The sequence below is a fragment of the Bubalus kerabau genome, chromosome 14 (genome assembly GCF_029407905.1).
Source record: "Bubalus kerabau isolate K-KA32 ecotype Philippines breed swamp buffalo chromosome 14, PCC_UOA_SB_1v2, whole genome shotgun sequence".
NCBI lineage: Eukaryota > Metazoa > Chordata > Mammalia > Artiodactyla > Bovidae > Bubalus > Bubalus kerabau.
Genome location: NC_073637.1, coordinates 84,130,136 through 84,150,946, shown reverse-complemented (window position 1 = coordinate 84,150,946; position 20,811 = coordinate 84,130,136). Strand labels below are relative to the sequence as shown.

General features: G+C 44.8%; 1 protein-coding gene across 2 annotated transcripts in view; it reads left to right on the top strand.

The window, feature by feature from the left end:
* The window catches only part of MRPL13 (mitochondrial ribosomal protein L13), a 41,538-nt gene extending 25,915 nt beyond the window's left edge, over nucleotides 1-15,623 (top strand). For both annotated transcript variants that reach the window (XM_055546791.1, XM_055546792.1), the window contains exons 6-7: nucleotides 1,032-1,153; nucleotides 15,360-15,623. In XM_055546791.1, coding sequence (XP_055402766.1) covers nucleotides 1,032-1,153; nucleotides 15,360-15,381 — 144 coding nt within the window. In that variant the 3' untranslated portion in view covers nucleotides 15,382-15,623. The remainder of the gene's footprint in view (nucleotides 1-1,031; nucleotides 1,154-15,359) is intronic.
* Nucleotides 15,624-20,811: the final 5,188 nt, after the last annotated feature.

Below are 20,811 nucleotides of genomic sequence, written 5' to 3'. Positions count from 1 at the left end.
CAGAGGCATGGGGGTTTCGGCATAGACCAGAGGCATGGGGGTTTCGGCATGGACCAGAGGCATGGGGGTTTCGGCATGGACCAGAGGCATGGGGGTGTCGGCATGGACCAGAGGCATGGGGGTGTCGGCATGGACCAGAGGCATGGGGATGTCAGCATGGACCAGTGCGGGGAGGGGCTTGCTCAGGAGCCGCTGGCACTTGTGGAAGGAAAGCTGGAGGGGCTGGGAGTGAGCACACTAGTGTGGCCCAGTAGTTAGAGCTGCGTCCGGAGAGATTCTTAACCAAGGAGTAACTTCTTAAAAATTGGAAGCCTTTAGAACCATGATCTTTTGATTTTTCTCTCTATATCATCCCCTAGCACAATTTCTGGTTCATAGAAGGAGTTCAGTAAATGCTTGCTGGCTAAATGACTCAAGGATCCAGCAGATTTTCATTTTTGAAAGGTTTTTTTGGCAAAAACATGAAGCATAAATTGAAAAAGGTTGGGCACTGGAAGCAATAGACCTTGCACAAACAGTCATCAGATGAAACATTATGAGAATGATCCAAGGCAGTGCTTTTTTTGCTGTTGAAAGGAGGAGGAAAAAATTAAATAATATTCAGAAAAAGTAGAATTTAGTGACCAGATACTTGTCAAAATTGAAGATGTCTGATTCCTCATTAGAAATGTTTGTCAAGATTAAAATATAAAATGTGCTATTGTAAACATTCTTCTATTTATTATTTCTTAATACTTACTAAGAATTACTAAGGGCTTCCCTGGTGGCTCAGAGGGTAAAGCATCTGCCTGCAATACAGGGGACTCAGGTTTGATCCCTGGGTCGGGAAGATCCCCTTGAGAAGAGAATGGCTACCCACGCCAGTATTCTTGCCTGGAGAATTCCATGGACAGAGGAGCCTGGCAGGCTACAGTCCCTGGGATTGCAAAGAGTCAGACACAACTGAGTGACTAACACACTTACACACAAGAATTGCTGATTACTAAGAACAGATTTTAAGAAAATTAAGCCTAAATTTTTGTTTGATCTAGGATATACCAGAAGATATTCTTAAGAATTTAACAGAAGAGCTTCCTCAACCACGAAAAGTGCCCAGACGTCTAGATGAGTACACGCAAGAAGAAATAGAGGCTTTTCCAAGAGTTTGGTCTCCGTAAGTCTTTCTTTTCCTTCCCGTCTTTGTTTTTATTGTCTTTCTAACCTGCGTTCAGTGTTTCCTGTTTGCTTATCCGCATGGTAAGGCCCTTGAGGGCGGGAAGCACACCCTTCCGCCCCTGGGTGCTTTCGCGGCGTTTCCACAAATGAGCTGTAGCTGTAGCTGGCAGAACCAGAAGTCGCAGAGTCTTGAGCCTGTGCTAGGAAAGTGCAAGGACGTTCATAGGGGCCTACAAATGATCAGATATTTTGTTTGGGATAACATAACTTGGATTGATTATAGTCTCTTGGAATGATAAATGAATTGTCTTTACCTAAAACCGAGTAATTCTCCATTTTCGGGATTGCTTCACTAAGCCAAGAATGAAAGCCAATGAGAGTCATCCATTCTGGACGCTTTCACAGTCTGTCCAAGTAGAGGAATAAAAGAAGAAACACTGCTCTCCTCCCCTGTGCAGTATCTTCCGCCTGTGGCCAGAAGCCTGCTCAGGTCACACACGACTCCCATCTCGCTGTTTCTAGGCGGCTTTGCCTGGCCTCCCAGGCTCTTCGTCACCTCCTCAGCTTATGTTCTTCTCCCTTCACACTGCTGGGCTCTCGGTAACAGACTGTACAGAACTGGCACCCCTTTTATGCCATTTAGCTCTTCCATGACTTTCTGCTATCAGTTCAGTTCAGTCGCTCAGTCGTGTCCGACTCTTTGCGACCCCATGAATCACAACACCAGGCCTCCCTGTCTGTCACCAGCTCCCGGAGTTTACTCAAACTCACATCCATTGAGTCGGTGATGCCATCCAGCCATCTCATCCTCTGTCGTCCCCTTTTCCTCCTGCCCCCAATCCCTCCCAGCATCAGAGTCCTTTCCAATGAGTCAGCTCTTCGCATGAGGCGGCCAAAGTTCTGGAGTTTCAGCTTTAGCATCATTCCTTCCAAAGAAATCCCAGGGCTGATCTCCCCCAGAATGGACTGGTTGGATCTCCTTGCAGTCCAAGGGACTCTCAAGAGTCTTCTCCAACACCGCAGTTCAAAAGCATCAATTCTTCGGCGCTCAGCTTTCTTCACAGTCCAACTCTAGCATCCATACATGACCACTGGAAAAACCATAGCCTTGACTAGACGGACCTTTGTTGGCAAAGTAATGTCTCTGCTTTTCAATATGCTATCTAGGTTGGTCCTCTGCCTAAAACAGCATGCCCCTTACCTCCTCCTCAGGGGTGACTCTCACCCATTCTTTAGGCATTAGTTCAGATGTCTGTATCCTCGGAGGAGCCTCACCTAAACTTCAGGAGCAGACTGAGTGCCCAGCTGTCTTCGGCCATGGCACCTGCCAGGTAGCTCTGTCATTACGTCTACCTCCTCAAGAGCAAGGGCTGCATCTTGTTCATCCCTGCATCTGCAGCACCTCGAACAGTACCTCACATGATAGGGGCTCAGAAAGGTTTACAGAATTTACACAGAGTTTGCGCAGGCCTAGAGAGAACCATACATCCTCTTTGCTGATCTACAAAAGACAGCTCCTTTTCCCCCAGGATACTTACCCAATGCACTCTGAAAATCTGTGTCTCTCGATTGGCCCTTTGGCCAGGTAGGTTTGTGAAAATTTGTTTTCCCAGAATTAATAGTGTGTCCAGGAATCTAATCCTTGATCTGATCGTTGTGCGTGTATATAACTTCACTCTTGGCACACACAAGTCTTTCAGATCAGATCAGATCAGTTGCTCAGTCGTGTCCGACTCTTTGTGACCCCATGAATCGCAGCACGCCAGGCCTCCCTCTCCATCACCAACTCCCGGAGTTCACTGAGACTCATGTCCATCGAGTCAGTGATGCCATCCAGCCATCTCATCCTCTGTCGTCCCCTTGTCCTCCTGCCCCCAATCCCTCCCAGCATCAGAGTCTTTTCCAATGAGTCAACTCTTCGCATGAGGTGGCCAAAGTACTGGAGTTTCAGCTTTAGCATCATTCCTTCCAGAGAACTCCCAGGGCTGATCTCCTTCAGAATGGACTGGTTGGATCTCCTTGCAGTCCAAGGGACTCTCAAGAGTCTTCTCCAACACCACAGTTCAAAAGCATCAATTCTTCAGCAAGTCTTTAGAGTATTTAGAGTACAAGTCTTTAGAGTATTGTATTTTAAATGTTTTTGACTTTGCTGACTTATTTCAAGGTTCACCTTTATTAAGTCTGCAAATAATGAGCAAAATAGTATTATTAGTGATCAGTTATATTAATACTTTCAAATCGCCCAGCACTCTGCTAGGTGGTTTTCATATGCCGTATGTAATTCTCTTGCCAGTAAGAGAAATGTGACCTTCCTGTTTTTAAGACTGAGTTAGAGGTTTGGCTGATTGTAGTACAGCCTGAATTTGAAACTAATTCCAATCCTGTGTTCTTTCCACAAAAACAAACGTTCATTGTCTTTTGCAACAAGCAGTCTTAGCACTCGCTGCCGGGCAGGAGCCTGCAGGAAGCAGGAGGGCAGGCGTGGGAGGAGCTACCAGTGCAGCGCTCATGGCACCCAGTCTACAGACTGCTGTTGAGTCATGCAGCGCTGTAAGTGTGACAGACGCCAAAGGGAAACACACGATGAAACCTGTTAAATGCACCTTCTTTCCTCTAATCCTTGAGCTGGGTTAGGCCACCCACATAGGGTCTTGTTATAGAAGAATAAATTATTTTACTGTATTTAATCTCATGCAGTTAAACATATGTTGTCTGGTTAGCACTGATCACAGTGACTGACTCATCAGGTAGGCACTCAGCAAATACTGAATGAATAAATGAAGAAATAGAGTGTCTTTTTTATCAGGTTTTATAAATGAGGTAAAAATAATCTTTAGAAGATATGAAGCTATTGATACTTTCATGAAATTTACATTTTAGGACAAATCGTTTTAAGTTGTTCTTAGAGATTTGCATGGTCATTTACTGAAGACATATCCAACCTACCTTTTCCTAGTTAGACTACATAGAAGTTACATTTATCCTTCAACTCAGCCCACGTAAACACAGAACGTTCTTCTAGGAAGATGTTAACATTTTTAAAAGTTCTTTAAAGGAGATGTGGAACTTAAATTAATCCTTAACTTCTAGAAATCATTTATTAGCTTAAATTTACCAGTCTGAAACCTTTTATTTACCAAAAATTCACAATAAAATAGACTGCATGTAACATAGACAACATTTACTTCAAATGTAATAACTCTGGAAAAAGCAGACTCAGGTGCTCAGTTGAAAAAATGTTTTAATTTGGGGGTTTTACTAAATGTTCATTGCAGAAAATAAAAATCAGGTATAAATGTAAGTAAATAATACCACCATACTTAACATTTTGGTGTGCTCACTTCCTGTTTCTCTGTGTTAGTTTTTGCGCTGTGTGTGTGTGTGTGTGTGTATGTTTTACAAACTCGGGGAATCATGATTTTGCGCGAAATATGGTATCACTGTACCTTTTCCCGATTACATGATTTTTTTTTTTTTTGCCCACAAGTATGATCTTCAGTGGCTTTAAGATATGATACCAGTTTTATTCTGTAAATCTAAATATCTCGTACCTGATTTTCTTACAGAAACCCTGTCATAATTCTTGCCGAGATGGGAAACAGGTCTTTTTTTAGAGCCTGGAGATGCCAAAGGTGGTCTTTAGTTGCGTGACCACACACACGTTATGCTTGTGGCCATGCGTGTCGTTCATGTTCTAAAGTATGTTCTAAGTGAGTTACACCAACATAATGGTGTAATAACCATCCACAACAAACTATATTCAATGTTGTCTTAGTCAAAGAGCACTGATCAAACTGCCTGTTTTATTGCTAAATGTTCCTGGCTCATTTAAAACAACCCAGAAGCTGACTGAGTGCCTTCTTTATATTAAGGGAAGTAGAAAGGGCTTTTCTTAAGGAGACTTTTAGTGAAACTCGGAGCTGCCTGATCCATGTTTGAGTTATTATTCTGGGAATGGATTTTCCTGCCCCTTGTTTCCATTCAGGTTTACCTGTGGCAGGAATACACATTAGACACCAGGCTTTCCTGTGAGCTTTAATAAAGTGTGATGTTTCCTCACCACTACCACACAGTATCTGTTAACTTACAAGAGTATACACTTGCTGCAGTTACAGGTATGCTAGCCATTAAATTGTTCATTTTATTCTTCTGAGTATTAGAGCTGACACCAAGTCTAATTTTTTTTTTTTTAAGTCACGGAATGCATATGACCAGGAAAAGTGTATATATACATTTTTGTATCAACCAAAAACGTATTGCCTAAGAAACAGATGCTCCTTTAGGTCAGGGCCGTCTGACCGACTCTTCACATTGATGCGTAGCTGAGCTCGTACAGTAGCTGCTGGCTTCTGTGACTCTTGAACGCTTACACTGTGGCTAGCGTATCTCAGAATTGAATTTTCAAGTTTACGTATGTAATTTGACTTAAGTTTTAGTAGCCTCATGTGGCTTGTTGTTCCGTCGCTAAGTCGTGTCTCTTTTGTGACCCCGTGGACTGTAGCCCACCAGGCTCCTCTGTCCATGGGATTTCCCAGGCGCGAACACTGGAGGGGTTGCCACCTCCTTCTCCAGGGGACCTTCCCCATCCAGGGACTGCGCCCGTGTCTCCTGCATTGCAGGCGGGTTCTTGACCACTGAGCCACCAGGGAAGCCCCTCATGTGGCTAGTGGCTACTTTAATGGACTGTGCTGTTTTAGTTGTTTACTACTTAACAAAGTTCAAGTATAAAATAGGATATATATTAGGATCACAATTAAAATATTTGACACACCATGCCATGCTTAAAAATGGCATTCCCCATTACTAATAGATTGGCTTTTATGAGAAAAAAATTTTTTCTCCTTTTAGAGAAGGAACCAACTTAAAATATTCTTTTGTTCCACCCCAAATAGCCAAGGCAAGAATATAATCTTCTTTGGAATGTAGTAATTGGAAACTATTCAAGATAGATATGACAGGTAACCTGTAGAGACTTGACTGAAACGAATGTCCCTAGATTGCACCATAAATAAATAGACATGAAAACAGCTTGCTCTGGTTTCTGTTTCCCTAGCAATAAAACCTAACGCATCTATAGTATAAAAAGGGGCGTTTCGTAACTGCGGCTCTCACCAGCTTCCGGTCCGGGGCAGCTCGCGCTCCTCTGCTCGAGATGAGCGTCTTTTGAGCAGCGACAACAGGTGTCAGGCCAAGCTTGGAACGGCCTTGAAACCAAGTCACCCAGTAGGCGACTAACAAAATTGTATTGATCTTAATTCAATAGCTAATCATTTTAAATCACTTAAAAAGTTACATTCCCTCAGGACTAACTTCAGCATACTCTAGATTTTCTTATGCTGGTTGTTTATTTTTTTAAAACAATGGTATACAAGACGGAGAGAAACTGATGTTTATGAGGAAACTCTAAATGTGTTGTATGACTAAAGCCATTTTCTCAGATGAGAAGTATCACCCACGCACCTCAGTTAAATCAGTGTGTGTCCTTGGTGTGTGAGTGTTTCCACACCTCATGGATATAAACCCGAGCCAGGGAGCGCCGGGCCAGAGTGTGCTCCAGCCTGTCTGCGTTTCCTACGCGCTCGCCGTGTGAGCCTGGTGACTGTGGGTGTGCACGTAGACCTCGTTTCTCAGGGAAGATAGCACCGTCTCTTCTCGCAGGTCAGTTGCCTGAGTTTGTAGCTTTCAAACGGTCAGCTTATTTTAGTTCTGTCAATAATCATTTCCAGGATCATTGAGGTTTTGCCAACGTTACAAAACCACAGCAATCGTGGAAATTATAATGCCGTCACTGTGATGGAAATTTTTCATTATGTAGGGTAAAAATAAAACTTGTTGCATTTGAAACTTTTTTAGTTTTCAGTTTTTCAAAATTCTGTAGGAGAGCTTTTCTTTGGAAAAACTAGGTGTAAGGAAAATTTCAACTTGTATTGCTTCACAGTATCCACAGAATGATGAAACAAAACCAAAAAAGAAATGTGTTTTTTTTCTCCTCACCCGTTAAATCCGTAATGCTTTATTTTAAGCATAGCCCCCACCTTTGCAGGGAAGCTAAGTGTGGAAAGTCTCAGCATTCATGAATGCTTAAAGACAGCCTGTGGGATGAGAACCCAGCCCCTGGTCTGACACTGCCCACAGAGCACCCTTAGAAGTGGGCCTGGGCCGGGGGAGGCTGCAGGGTGCTGGGCCCTGCAGTCGTCTTTGCTGGAAGCAGGGTTAGACTTAGGCAGAGTCACGGTTCACCCGTCCAGCTCTGTAGAAAGGAAGACAGAGCCAGGAGTGGAAGCACGGCAGAGGGCCTGGTGAGCATCCCGTCCAGGCGGTACGCAGCCTGGAGGAGGCCGGGGCGTGAGCTTTCTGCTCGCCCTTCCGTGTGGAGGCTGTTCATCCCCCAAATCTGCCCCTTAAAAACTAACAATAATTTCACCTATGGCTTTCTAAAAATGTGCTTCAGGTCAGAGACTTAATTCAAGACCCTGGAGAGGAGTTTTACCTTTTCAAAACCCATGAAGAACTGGGATCTGGGATCTTCAAGACTTTCCATAGTTGTATGCTAGTCTAGTCATATGGCATTTTCGTGCAAGATTGAACTTCATTTTGCTACACTTCACAGTCAGAAGTTATTGGCTGGACTCGGGGAGCAAGTTTACGTTCCAACTTTTCCATCATTTCAACCAGCTCAGCATTGGCTTAAACCATAGACCTCAACATTTCCAGTCCTGAATTTTGCTCAAATCAAGCCTTCTAAACTATACTGTTCTTTTGGATAGGAACACATTAGGACTGGTTGCTAAAATAAAAAGCAATCTCTGTGTAAGAAACCAAAACCAAATCATTTATATTCCCTAGCCAATAGAGCTATGACTTAAAAGTGACAGTTGAGTGCAACAATAATTCCTATTCATTTTGATTGAAAAAAAATTTGCTTTTTAAAGAAGTCAGACAGTCTTTTTTTATATTGGAGCATGCTTCATTTACATGCTGTGTTAGTTTCAGGTGTACAGCACAGTGATCCAGTCACACACACACACGCCTATTCTTGTTCACATTCTCTCCCCACATAGGTTATTACCGAGCATTGGGTCGAGTTCCCTGTGCTGTACGGTAGGTCCTTGTTGATGATCTGTTTCATATATAACTGTGTACATGGGCTTTCCTGTGGCTCAGCTGGTTAAGAATCTGCCCGCAACGCGGGAGACCAGGGTTCAGTCCCTGGGTCGGGAAGATCTCCTGGAGGAGGGCACGGCCACCCGCTCCAGTGTTCTTGCCTGGAGAACCCCATGGACAAGGAGCCTGGCGGGCTGCAGTCCACGGGTCGCGAAGAGTGGACACAACTGACTAGGCAACACAGCAGTGTGTGTGAGCCCTGACCTAATTTACCCCTCCCCCCTTTTCCCGTTTGGTAACCATAAGTTTGTTTTCTGGTCTGTGAGTCTCTTTCCATTTTGCAAATAAGTTCATTTGTATCACTTTTTAGATTCCACACACAAGTGATATCATGTGATATTTGTCTTTGTTTAGTATGATGAGTCGGACACGACTGAAGTGACGCAGCAGCAGCCGTATGATCATCTCTAGATCCGTCCATGTTGCTGCCAAGTGGCATTAGGTCATTCTTTTTACGGCTGAGCAGTATTCCATTGTGCCTAAGACTGAGTTTATTTTTTAAAGGAATTCCTGTTGAACACTTCCTGGTCGGGCTGGTCGGTGTCTGGGTGAAGCAGTTTGGCAGCACCGTTGCTCTGCCTGTTACCCTCACAGCTGCCATCTTCAGTTCAAGGAATATGAACTCAGATCCCAGATTTCCTGGGTTGATTTAGTCTAAATAATTGCATTATTCCAGTGAAAGTGACTTAAAACTCTGTCAACCTGACCGTTATAACTCCACTATCCAGATTTTATCCTAGTCTTTTAACTGTTTTCTTGGAGTAAGCATTTTACTTATTATTTAAAAGTGAAAAGATATAAAGCCTAAAGGAGAGTAAAATATTTTTGAAATTTATTACACTTAAGTTATACTCTGCGAAGAATTGATGCTTTTGAACTGTGGTGTTGGAGAAGACTCTTGCGAGTCCCTTGGACTGCAAGGAGATCCAGCAAGTCCATTCTGAAGGAGATCAGTCCTGGGTGTTCTTTGGAAGGAATGATGCTAAAGCTGAAACTCCAGAACTTTGGCCACCTCATGCAAAGAGTTGACTCATTGGAAAAGACTCTGATGCTGGGAGGGATTGGGGGCAGGAGGAGAAGGGGACGACAGAGGATGAGATGGCTGGATGGCATCACTGACTCGATGGACGTGAGTCTGAGTGAACTCTGGGAGTTGGTGATGGACAGGGAGGCCTGGCGTGCCTGCGATTCATGGGGTTGCAAAGAGTCGGACACGACTGAGCGACTGAACTGAACTGAACTAAGTTATACTCAGTTTCATGAATTTACAACAGAAATCTGAATGCTATTTTTCCTTTAGAAAATAAATTCATCGTAATGGGATGAACACTGTTGTCTATTTGAACTGCAATATAAACCATGTGTTTTATAGCTTTAGGTTTCATTTTATTCAAAAACCAAATGCATTTTTTTCTGCCATTTTACAATGAAAGCTAAAATTTCCAAAAAGATTTTTCCTGAACTAAGAAGATTCTTCATAGAAATGTCCCCAGTTTCAAGGTAATACACATGTGTTGCTTTCTTGGCATTTTTGTGTTCTGAACGTGAGTGTCTTCACTTCTGAGGTGTGTCTGCTTCATTGTGACGAGTGGCAGTGTTGTGCTTGTGAAACCTGCCGCGTGGCAGCTAGTGTTTTGCATGAGGATTCGTGTGGTAAAGGATTTGCTATAGAAAATGGGGAACCATGTGAGCTGTGGTATGATTTCAGATGCCCAAGCAGTCACAAGTACATAGGATACTTTCTACAGCTCCCAGAGGCCTTTGTGTCTTCATTCGAAAAAAGTGATATCTTGTGCAAAGCTAGATGGCTTTTAGAGGCAGTCTTCTGCTGGTGACAAGTATCAGGCGCTAAGTGAGTTGTTGCTGTGAAGCATCAAATACCTATGAAGGTGTAGCACGCTTTAGAAAATGAATTCAAGAAAGCCCCACGTAGGCAAATTCTTTGAGGATTCATTAATCTCCAAGTAAACCCTAAATGCGTATATGAGAGCGTCAGACTTTGAGCTTTCTCTTCAGAGGTCAGTGTGTGCGTCTCCCTCTGTGAAAAACGCTAAAGACAGGCTGCGTCTCGCTCTGCCGTTTCCCGAGCCCAACATGGACCTGATGCTCAGGAATCTTGGTTGAGGGAGACTGAATGAGTGGACTCATACCTCCCTTAAAGAGGAATTGACTTTTAATTCATTGTGTGATGAATTCATATCTTGGTCTCTGTTGCTTATTTAAATATTGCTTAATGCCTCCAGCTAAACTAGAATTTTCTCTCAACAGTCTGCTTTGGTGCAACTCTGGTGTACCCAATTTTGGATACTTTGTATTACATATATAAAGATAAGATCATGCTAATTTCATTCATTTAAGTTTTATTTCTATCAATAACTTTCTATTAAGAATTAATAGGTCTTAGCTTTTTATAACAGCATATGAAATGTCTCCAAAGTTTTCCTGAGGTTCTAAACTATTGTAAAATGAAAGCTGTTATTATTTACAGATTGTTGTTGTTCAGTCGCTAAGTCCGGTCTGACTCTTTGCAACTCCATGGACTGAAATCCAGAGGGCTTCTCTGTCCATGGGGTTCTTCAGGCAAGAATACTGCAAAGAGTTGCCATTTCCCCCTCCAGGGGATCTTTCTGGACCAGAGATCGATCCCACGTCTCCTGCATTGGCAGCCGGATTCTGTAGCACTGAGCCGCCTGGGAAGCCCTTATTTCCAAATGTGTTACCAGTGTAAATACCTGCTAGTTCAAAACTTCATACATTGTATTTGCAATGAAACAAAGAACTATGGCCAATACAGACTAAACTACCTGTCATCCATTTGGCAAAAGATCAAGCCATTTCATTAAAGTTTCAAACAGCATTTAAGTATCTGTAGGCTGAAAAGGAATATACTAGTTGCCAGATTTCTTGCTTTTAAAAATTACTTAATCTAGTAAGGAGAGTACGTAGATGTAAACATAAAATAGGATAAACGTGTAGCAACATCTGAGAATTCAGTTCTGATTAAGGTAATGTTGCTGTACATACATTAGCTTTTAAACTGATACAGTTTTAAAAATTTAAAGAACCTTAATACAGTGACATTCACTCAGTTAAAGCTATAGTTAATCTTTTTTGATGATAGATGTCAAAGGAATTTTAGTATCCAGCCTCTGTAGATGTTAGCATAATTTATAGTTAGCTATTGTTGTGTCAGAAAAACATAAAACTGCCTATTAATAGAGTCCTCTGGTCGGTAAAGAGCCAGAAGGGTGCTATATATCAACTGGAAAAATCTCTTGCTAATAAGGAATTGCGTTGTTTTCTATTAGGCACAGCATAACTTTAGAAATTTCTACTGAAAGTGCTTCTTCAGCATCTTTAGTCACCTCCTCTGTCTTAGGAATAGCTCTGTGGGAGATCTGAGGTCCATGGACCAGACTTGCATCACAGGGGAGCTTGTTAGAAATGCAGAGTCATGACCTTTTACAGACTTAACTGAATCAAAATCTGCAAGTGATTCGCATGCCCGCTGCGGTTGGAGATGCACTCAGGCACACGGGCCTCCCCTCCCGTTCTTGGACCGGGCGGGCCTGCTTTTGGTGGAAGGGCGTGAGCGGGCCCAGCACGTGGTGTGTGTCCCTGCTCCGTGTGTGCGGGTGGAGAGAGAGACAGAACCACATTTAACGCAAATACCCCCTTCTTCCCACGGGGGTGCCTCCTGAAGCCATGTAGTATTTTTAATTGCCTCCCACATAAGTTGATTTTTCTAGCTCTGTTAACATCTAAAATATCTAGTCCCTTGGCCATGATACTGTTCTCGACACCAGCCCCACCTCAGAAACAAATTAACCACCTGCAGAAGATTCCGAAAGAGGAAAGGGTGACTTTGTGAGCTCAGTGACGTTTGCAAGGCGGTCACTGCAATGACGAGTGTCTTAACGCCTCCACAGCGTGCAGGGTGCTGTGCTAATTGCTGGACGCATGAGATGGATTATGTCGGGACTGTGCCTTCCGTGATGGACACGTGAATAGAACGGGGCTTGCGAGCAGGGGTCAGAGGTCTGCAGTGGGGCACTGGCCTTCCCTGCCGGCTGCGCGTCCTTCGGTCCCTCAGCTCCTCTGAGGGTCCGTCTGGTCAGCTGTGTGGGGTTGACGACATGTCTTTCTCACTGTGCGGCTAGGAGGGTAACATGAGACTGTGCTTGTGGGGTAGTTAATGTACTTCACGGCATCTAAGCACCCGGCACTGTTAATCTACATAAACACCAAATACTGTTTACATTCAGAGCAGTATTGACTCATTTACATAGGGCAAGCGCAGTTTGAGAAACTGTAATAGAAGCAAGCATGGAGTTCCCTGGCAGTCTCAGGGAAAAGAGCCCTGCCTCAGAAAGGAAGAGTTGTGTAGGGTTTCCCAGAACATGTGATTTTGTGGGTGGGTTTTGCAGGATTAGTCAAGTCTACAGACGGTAAAGCGTCTGCCTGCAATGCAGGAAACCCGGGTTCGATTCCTGGGTCTGGAAGATCCCCTGGAGAAGGAAGCAGCAATCCACTCCAGCACTCTTGCCTGGAAAATCCCATGAATAGAGGAGCCTGATAGGCTACAGTCCATGGGGTCGCAAAGAGTCAGACACGACTGAGCAACTTCACTCACCAGGCAGGGAAATGTAAGAGACATTTCAAATGCAGAAAATACCAAGTGCCCAAGTCCAGCGGTGTGAAAGTTCTTATCTGGACAGCAGCAGGGAGTGTCGTGGGGCCAGAAGGGACAGGATGTGGAAGAATGACTCAGAGCAGTTACCTGGGGCCATTACGGAGGCTGGTTTGTGTGGACTTCTGAGACGTTTGAATCTGCCAGAGTGGAGAGCTGGTGAAAATGCTTCCACTGGGGAGGTGGGATAGCAGTCTGTGTTAGAGACTTGGGCGTGGTCAGCTGCTATGGCCGTAGAACAGCAGTCTGTGTTAGAGCCTCTCTAGAGATCAGGCCTTCAGGCACTGTGGCCATAGACTGTTAGAGCCTCTCAGATGTCTTTCCCTTTCCCCGTTTCTCCTAAGCTCCAAATCCTGCTTACTGGCTGCCTGCCATGTCCAGACAGCATGTACAAAACCAGGCTCCTTCCCTTCAAACTCTGTTGTTCTGCTTGTATCCCCCTCCTGAAAATCAGATGGCATTGCCGTTTCCCGTGTTCTTCAAGCTGAAGGTTAATAGTGGCCCTTGAAGTGCCCTTTTGCAGCAGCTCCTTCCTCCGCGGCCCCTCCGCTCTCTCCTTTCCCTTTCTTAAGTCCTCACCCCCGTTCCTCTCAGGGGCCCGAGTCCTGACGGGCCTCATCTCCATCCTCCGCGCTGTCTCCACGGGGTCACCGAGTCGAGCCTCGTTCGCCCCTTCCTTCAGGTCACAGTCGGCTTGCTCACCTGACAGAACACAGCCTTCACACATGCGTCCTAGTTTACTCCTGCGTCCCACTGAAAGGTACTTTCGTCATCTCATTGTGAATAAATGGACTTTTGGTGTGGAAACAACCAGACTGTGGCTAAGCACGTTTAATTTGAGTGGAATTGTAGAAACTCCTTGTCAGGACGCCTTGTTAGAATCTTAGATTTCCTTCCAGTGGCATCACCACCTCCCTTTTTTAATTATGTGAACCAGCTGGATGGGAGAAGAAATTGTTTCTTAAAAGGCACTGGTGTCTCTTGACTGGGAGCTTGGACTGTGTGGAGTCACACCCGCAAGACTAAAAGGGCAAGTTTTGGAGCCCCTTCCAGCTATTGTTTATCAAGTTGTCAATTCCCAGACTTTGGATTCAATTTGAAAAGACATTTGAAAAGAGATTTCAAAAACAGCAACAAAATGCTGCAGTTTCTCTTCTTGTTACAGGATGATGATGGTGAAGCATGTTTGGATAATTTTTAAGCGTTATGTCATTCATTTACTTAGATACCAGAAGCTGCTCTTCCTGTCTAGGCTATCTGGTCTTTTTTTTTAAAAACGCTATAAATGTAGAAAGGGTGAGATAAGTTGTTTCAGGGCAAACAGACTTCACCTTTTAAAGGAACTCAAACTATCGAATATTTTTACAGTTGTTTCAGAAATATCTATTTAGTTTACTTATTACTAAATTCCTTCTGAAAATTCCGCAGGCGTCCAATACCCACAAATACACTACACTCTGTAAAAGATAGTGAGACACAAACACTTCTTACATTTTGTAAGTTCCTTTCCCTCATTTTCTCCATTTTTGAAATTAATATTTCTCTGAAAATGTTGTTTTACTTTACTACTAGAAGGAACTGTCAGGTAAGATTAATCCTATAAGTATATAAATGAAGAAAAGACCTTATGTTTGTATATAGTAAAAGACCGTATATATACATATACATACATATATGTAATAAATGTATGTGTAGTTAAAGTACCAAAGGACTAGTGTCTATACAATTGTTTTGTATGCTATTATATTGCAAATTAAATTTAGTGTATGATATAATATAAATAGGGAAATTATTTGCTCATTCAGAATATGCTGCTGCTAAGTCGCATCAGCTGTGTCCGACTCTGTGCGACCCCATAGACAGCAGCCTACCAGGCTCCCCCGTCCCTGGGATTCTCCAGGCAAGAACACTGGAGTGGGTTGCCATTTCCTTCTCCAATGCATGAAAATGAAAAGGAAAGTGAAATCACTCAGTCGTGTCCGACTCTTAGCGACCCCATGGACTGCAGCCTACCAGGCTCCTCCGTCCATATCTTTGTATATGATCCTTTCTATTAAAAGGGCTTTGGGGAAATTGAATTCAGGCTTATTCATACATACATTCATGTATAGGCACATGGGAGCCTATATTTATACTCTCAAAAGAACTTGGAAATTGCCACATAACTATTCTACTTTGCAGTAATTTGGCCTTAATATTTTTCACCAAAAATTTAGACATAATATTTGGAAATATTTCTTGGTGAACAGTTACTTTCATTTTAAATTAGAAAAATAATCTTCCTGCATCAGGCAGGAGAAAGTGAAATAATAAGTCGTTAAAAAAATAAACACTGATTTTTGTCTTTCAGACCTGAGGATTATCGGCTGTAGGAGGAAGAAAATTTCAGAAAATAACGGTGTGGTGCTTGAAACTCCTTCCTCAGGGCAGGATGAAGCAATAGCTGCCTTCTGGAAGGAAGCCTGCTCTGGGGGCTGAAAGTTTGTGGGGAAAGGTCGGGAAGGGATATCCCTTCATTAGGAAATTGCAGTAAGATGTCATTTTATAGAATTGTTTTATTGTGTAGTGCTATTTGAATGTTGGAAATGATAAGAATAAAACTGCGCCTTACTTAGTCCAGTGTCTCATTTAATGAGAAAAGCAGACCCAGGTGGTGTGGCAGCTGTGCTCGCCAAGTGCCGGTCTCCTCAGCTCAGCTCCCGTTCTGGACGCCTGCGGACAAGGCCCTCCGCACGTCTCCTTTCAGGGACTGTTGTATGTAACCCACCAGCTCAGCAAGGCAGGGCTTGCCTGAGCTCCTTTCACGCTTACCTTCTTCTGTGTCCCACAGAGCTTGCTGGTTTCCGTGTCTGCGCCCCGAAACCTCACTGCCCCACCTGCGACGCTGTGTGTCCACGAAGCTCCTGTTGGCCCCTCTTCTCCTCTCTCCTGGGCGCTGAGACTGACCCGCTGGAATCAGTGTGTCCAGCAAAGTCTCCTCCGGAAATGCAGCAGCTAAGACCCTGCGTTTGGGGTTTTTATGGTGGTGTGCCCTAGCCAGTCAAGGAGCGGCTTTCAGACCACTCCTCCTGCTCATGCAGCAAATATACACTGAGCCTGATACAGGCGTTGGGGAGCAGAAGTCACCTGTCTTCCCTACACCTTCACACCCAGCAAAGAGCCTGCCATCTGTCACGAGTGGAAAGGAGCTGGGGCTTGACCCGCACGCGCCTGCCTGTGCCTGGCAGTTGCAGGTGCTGGAGTGACTGAGCTATGGTTGAAGTCCACTGGGGGGAAAGGTAACATTAAACATAAAGCATCGCTGTTAAGCACCTTTAACGGACCAAACACAGCTGCTTTATATAAATTAAAATTAATTCCTACATCAATCAATATTGTACACAAGATTACCTCCCCGTTTAAAGATGGGCCCGAGACGGCGGCAGTAAACCTGGCCACGTCACAGATCTGCTGAGTGGTGCCGTCGGGACGAAGCCAGGCGGCCCGGCTCAGGCGGCCGTGGGCTTAGCCACCACTAAAGGAGAAAAAGTGAGTATGTATGTATCACAAATTCAGGAATAAAGTAACCATGACCTGCCCCCAGGAAGTGGCGGTTATGTTTCAGACTTTTGGGCCAGAAAGAAGCCCCACCCCTTCTTAGACGTGTGATGTTGGGTGTGAGCGGGTGTGAAAAAGCCCCCAGCTCCTGCTAGACCAGCTTTCACAGGGAGGGCTTCTGTGTCCCCAAAACAGGTGCACCTCAAGCACCTAGAACCATGCCCGGCACATACCTCAGGAGACGGAGGAGACGCAGGTCCGATCCCTGGTTGGGGAGATCCCCTGGAAATGAAAATGGCAACCGGCGCCAGTATTCTTGTTTAGAAATCCCCGTGGCCAGAGGAGCCTGGTGGGCTCCAGTCCACTGGGTCCCAAAGATTCGGACACGACTGACCACAAACACAGGCCTGTCATAGCGTCAGCCCTGCACTTCCATGGATGCAGAACCAGCGGGTGCAGAGGGCTTCTGATGCCACAGTGTGAAGGACTCGGGTTTTCAGATTTTGGCATCCACAGGGAGTCCTAGGAACCACTCGCCCACAGATACCAAGGGACCACTGTTAATATTCAATAAGAACATTGAGACTCTCGCTACGTGAGAGCCCATTTGGCCGCGTAGGGGCTGTCCAATCCTACAGACCCGTGTAGACCTAAAAGGGCTATGTTGTTGGACTGAGTTTCTCCTGCTCTCGGGGGCTCACTCCATTTTGCATTCAGAGTAAAGAGGCTTTTGTACCAAATGGCTTTCAGAAGCAGGAGCTATCAGACTTCCCGGTCCTGCCCATTTGCCGTTCCTTGAGAGTTTAACAGCCAGATCTGTGTTTCTTCAGGGAACATAAACACAGGGAGACAAATGAAACTCACAGCTCATGCAGGGGACCGGGAACTCGAGGGGGCAAGACAAGCTGAACTGTTAGAATTATTGCTCATATCCAAATAGGTTGAATAGAAGAAACAAGAACTGGAAAAAAAAAAAAAAATACAAACTCTTACATGAAGGAAATTCTACTCCAAGTATCACATGGGGAGGAAAAGAAAGCTGATCTACATACTCTGTTGCAACATGTGTCTATAAAACGCAAATTAGAACAGATAAGGAGTCGTCACTAAAATCAAAATCCTGTTTGCTCATGTGCAGTTTTTCACTAGGTGCTAAGTGTTACGCTATTGAGTAACGCCAGCTAAACGTGGAAAACACCATCCAGTTGAACACAATGACCGGTGGAAGAACAACCCACAACAGCTGTCTCTCCATGTTACCCATGTGACTGCCTGCTGTTTCTCTTCAGTAAAGCATGAGTTAGTATCCTGATTATAAGTGGAAAAGGAAAAAGCTTAAGTGTTGTGGAGTTTTGAAAGGAGAGAAAATGTATTTTGCAATAGCCAGAGGGCAAAAGTAATCACATTAACGAACACAGAGACAACACTTTAAAAAAGAGCTTAATCAAGTTTCCAATAACCGCCTGCTCTCTGGGGAACTGAAAACCAAAAAGCACTCATTTGGAATGGGTTAAGGATAACTGTGGTTTCCCACGCTCAAGTGTAAAGAATCCATCAATCAATGCAAGACTCAAGAGACGTGGGGTCCATCCCTGGGTTGGAAAGATCCCCTGGAGAGGGCATGGAAAAATCCCCGTGGACAGAGGAGCCTGGCGGGCTGCAGTCCGTGGAGTCGCAACGAGTGGGACATGACTGAGCACACAGGACACAGGCTAACTAACCTCCTGCAGCAGGAGAGCACGTGTGTCCCCCGAGCTCAGCCGGGGTCCTGCAGACGTGGGTATACAAGAAAGGGCGAGTCGCAAAGCCAGGAGAGCTGGGCTTCTGTTCTAAGCCAGTTCAGGGGAACGAGAAATAGAGCAATAAGCCACAGATACCAACCTCTGGTTTCCCGTTTTACTTGGACAACTACAGTGTTCCTCCCAGCTCTCCTCCATGGTTTAAAAGCCACAACTGTTTGCTATCAACACCTCCACCAAGCAAGCTTCATGTCTTATCAAAATAGCATTCTATATTTACTGTAAATTTTTTTTAAATTAGGAACTTCTGACGTTTAAAATTCTGAGGGTTTTCTTGTATCACAAGATGGTGTAAGGTTTGAGATTTCTGCCTCAGATCTGTTTTCCCATAAGCCCATAACACAGCAGGCAGGGATCCGTTTATAGGGCTGCAGATGCCACTGCATAGCACAGACAGCAGCTGCTGCTGCTGCTGCCAAGTCGCTTCAGTTGTGTCCGTCTCTGTGCTACCCCAGAGACGGCAGCCCACCAGGCTCCGCTGTCCCTGAGATTCTCCAGGCAAGAACACTGGAGTGGGTTGCCATTTCCTTCTCCAATGCATGAAAGGGAAAAGTGAAAGTGAAGTCGCTCAGTCGTGTCCACTCTTAGTGACCCCATGGACTGCAGCCCACCGGGCTCCTCCGTCCATGGGACTTTCCAGGCAAGAGTACTGGAGTGGGGTGCCATTGCCTTCTCCACAGACAGCAGTACTCACATATAAATCCTGGTTTAGCACATCCTTTCATCAAGCAGACTCTTCTTCCAGGGTGGGTCCTAAGAGGTCACACTCGCCCGACCCCAGAAAATGGGGTTAAATGGGAGATACTGTACTCAAGTCTGGCATCACCCCTTGTCATGCCTGGGTCTGTGTAGGGTGCAGCTCGCTGTAAGGCCTCCTGAATGGGCGTAGTGATGCCCTTGACACAGCCAGCCCTCCTATCCAGGCCTGGGGGATCCCGGGGTTCCATCAGGACCTAGCCAGGGGGCCAAGACAGAGCTAAGGACTAAAGCAGGTCGTTAAAGCCGTTCTCTACCCAGAATGCAAGGCTCCCCTTTCTCCGCCTACTTCCTCTAAATTTACAAAGTGAATACAAGAGCTGTGCTCAGTGAGACTGATGAATAAGGTCTCCCTTTTAGACAAACTAGACCACAAGCTGGCCCAGGAGCTAGGGATGGAGTGATGAAGCAATGCTGCCGTCTTTAAAAGCAATTGAAGAGCAGGATTTGGTTTTACTTGCCAGATTTACCCCAAATGAACGAGGTTTTGAAGAAATACATGCAGTTATCAGATTCTCTACTATTCCTTCCTTCCCCTCCTTTCTTGGTAATTTCCTCCCTGCCGGATCCAGACAGGGTCACAAAACCTGTGCCCCATTTTTTTTTTTTTTTCCGAGTCTGTATGATTTGCTTTCCTACCTTCTCCTGGGCAGGGAGCTTAGTACCACAGTCAGTCAAGAACAACATTATATGTCCAGGTCTCTCCAGGCTGAAAATTCTCCCATCGGCCAGGTAGCAAATCCTGAGTCCTCAAAACCTAAAATCCCCAGGAGGGATATAGCTGCCAATCTCTACAATGCCAAGTTTGAACTGGATAGGACCCTATTTACAAAGGCTTGATCTTTCCAAGACAGACATTAAGATTCCATTTCAACTTAAGGACAGGCTCTTGCAGAGAAATGGTATTCCGCACCCCCACTCTCTCTCTGCCCAAAAGTCTAAAATAAAGAGAACTGAGAAGTTTTGCAGCATCACTACTACTCAGCACTCCACCTTCAAAAAGAGCCTGAGACCAGCTCTCAGTAAAACAGCGGGTCCCTCCAGCTGAGGCCGACTGTCATCAGGCTGGTGGCCAGCAAGCTGTCGGATCCCTTTTCCAATGAGGACAGCGTGAACGGGACTGCGGCGGGAGGCACAATCAGGCGCCAGGGCCACTTGGTCCACGAGAAGCTCTCTGATTTCCAACCAATCTTTATTTCACCGCCTTCACTTTTCAATTCCAAAATTAATACCTAGTAAAACCTGGCAGATAGTGGCTGCCAGCGAGTGTCTCGCTCACAGCACACCTGTGCTTTATAGGTTGGGCATATGGAGCTCCAACTTGTCAGCCTGTATTAAATCATGGAGAAGCAACACTTTAACGGTGATGCCATTTTAAAGCATGAAGCTGAAAAGGGTTTTTAATATTTAGAGGAAATTCTGAGCATAAAGCCTATCTGTCTTTTACTTTGGGGCAAATTCACAAAGTCCAAATAAAATATTTTTTAAGTTGTTAGGAAAGTATTACGAATTACTTTATCAGTATGCCTTGTTACCAGCGCATTAGAGAAATCATGGAGAAATGTAAATACGTGTGTCCTTCAGAAATTCTGACCTCTAAGTCTGAAACTTGGAAGCAGCCATTCATTAGCCAACTTGATAGTCTGTATTCTTGGGTTTCCCTGGTGGCTCAGATGGTAAAGAATCCGCTTGCAATACAGGAGACCCGGG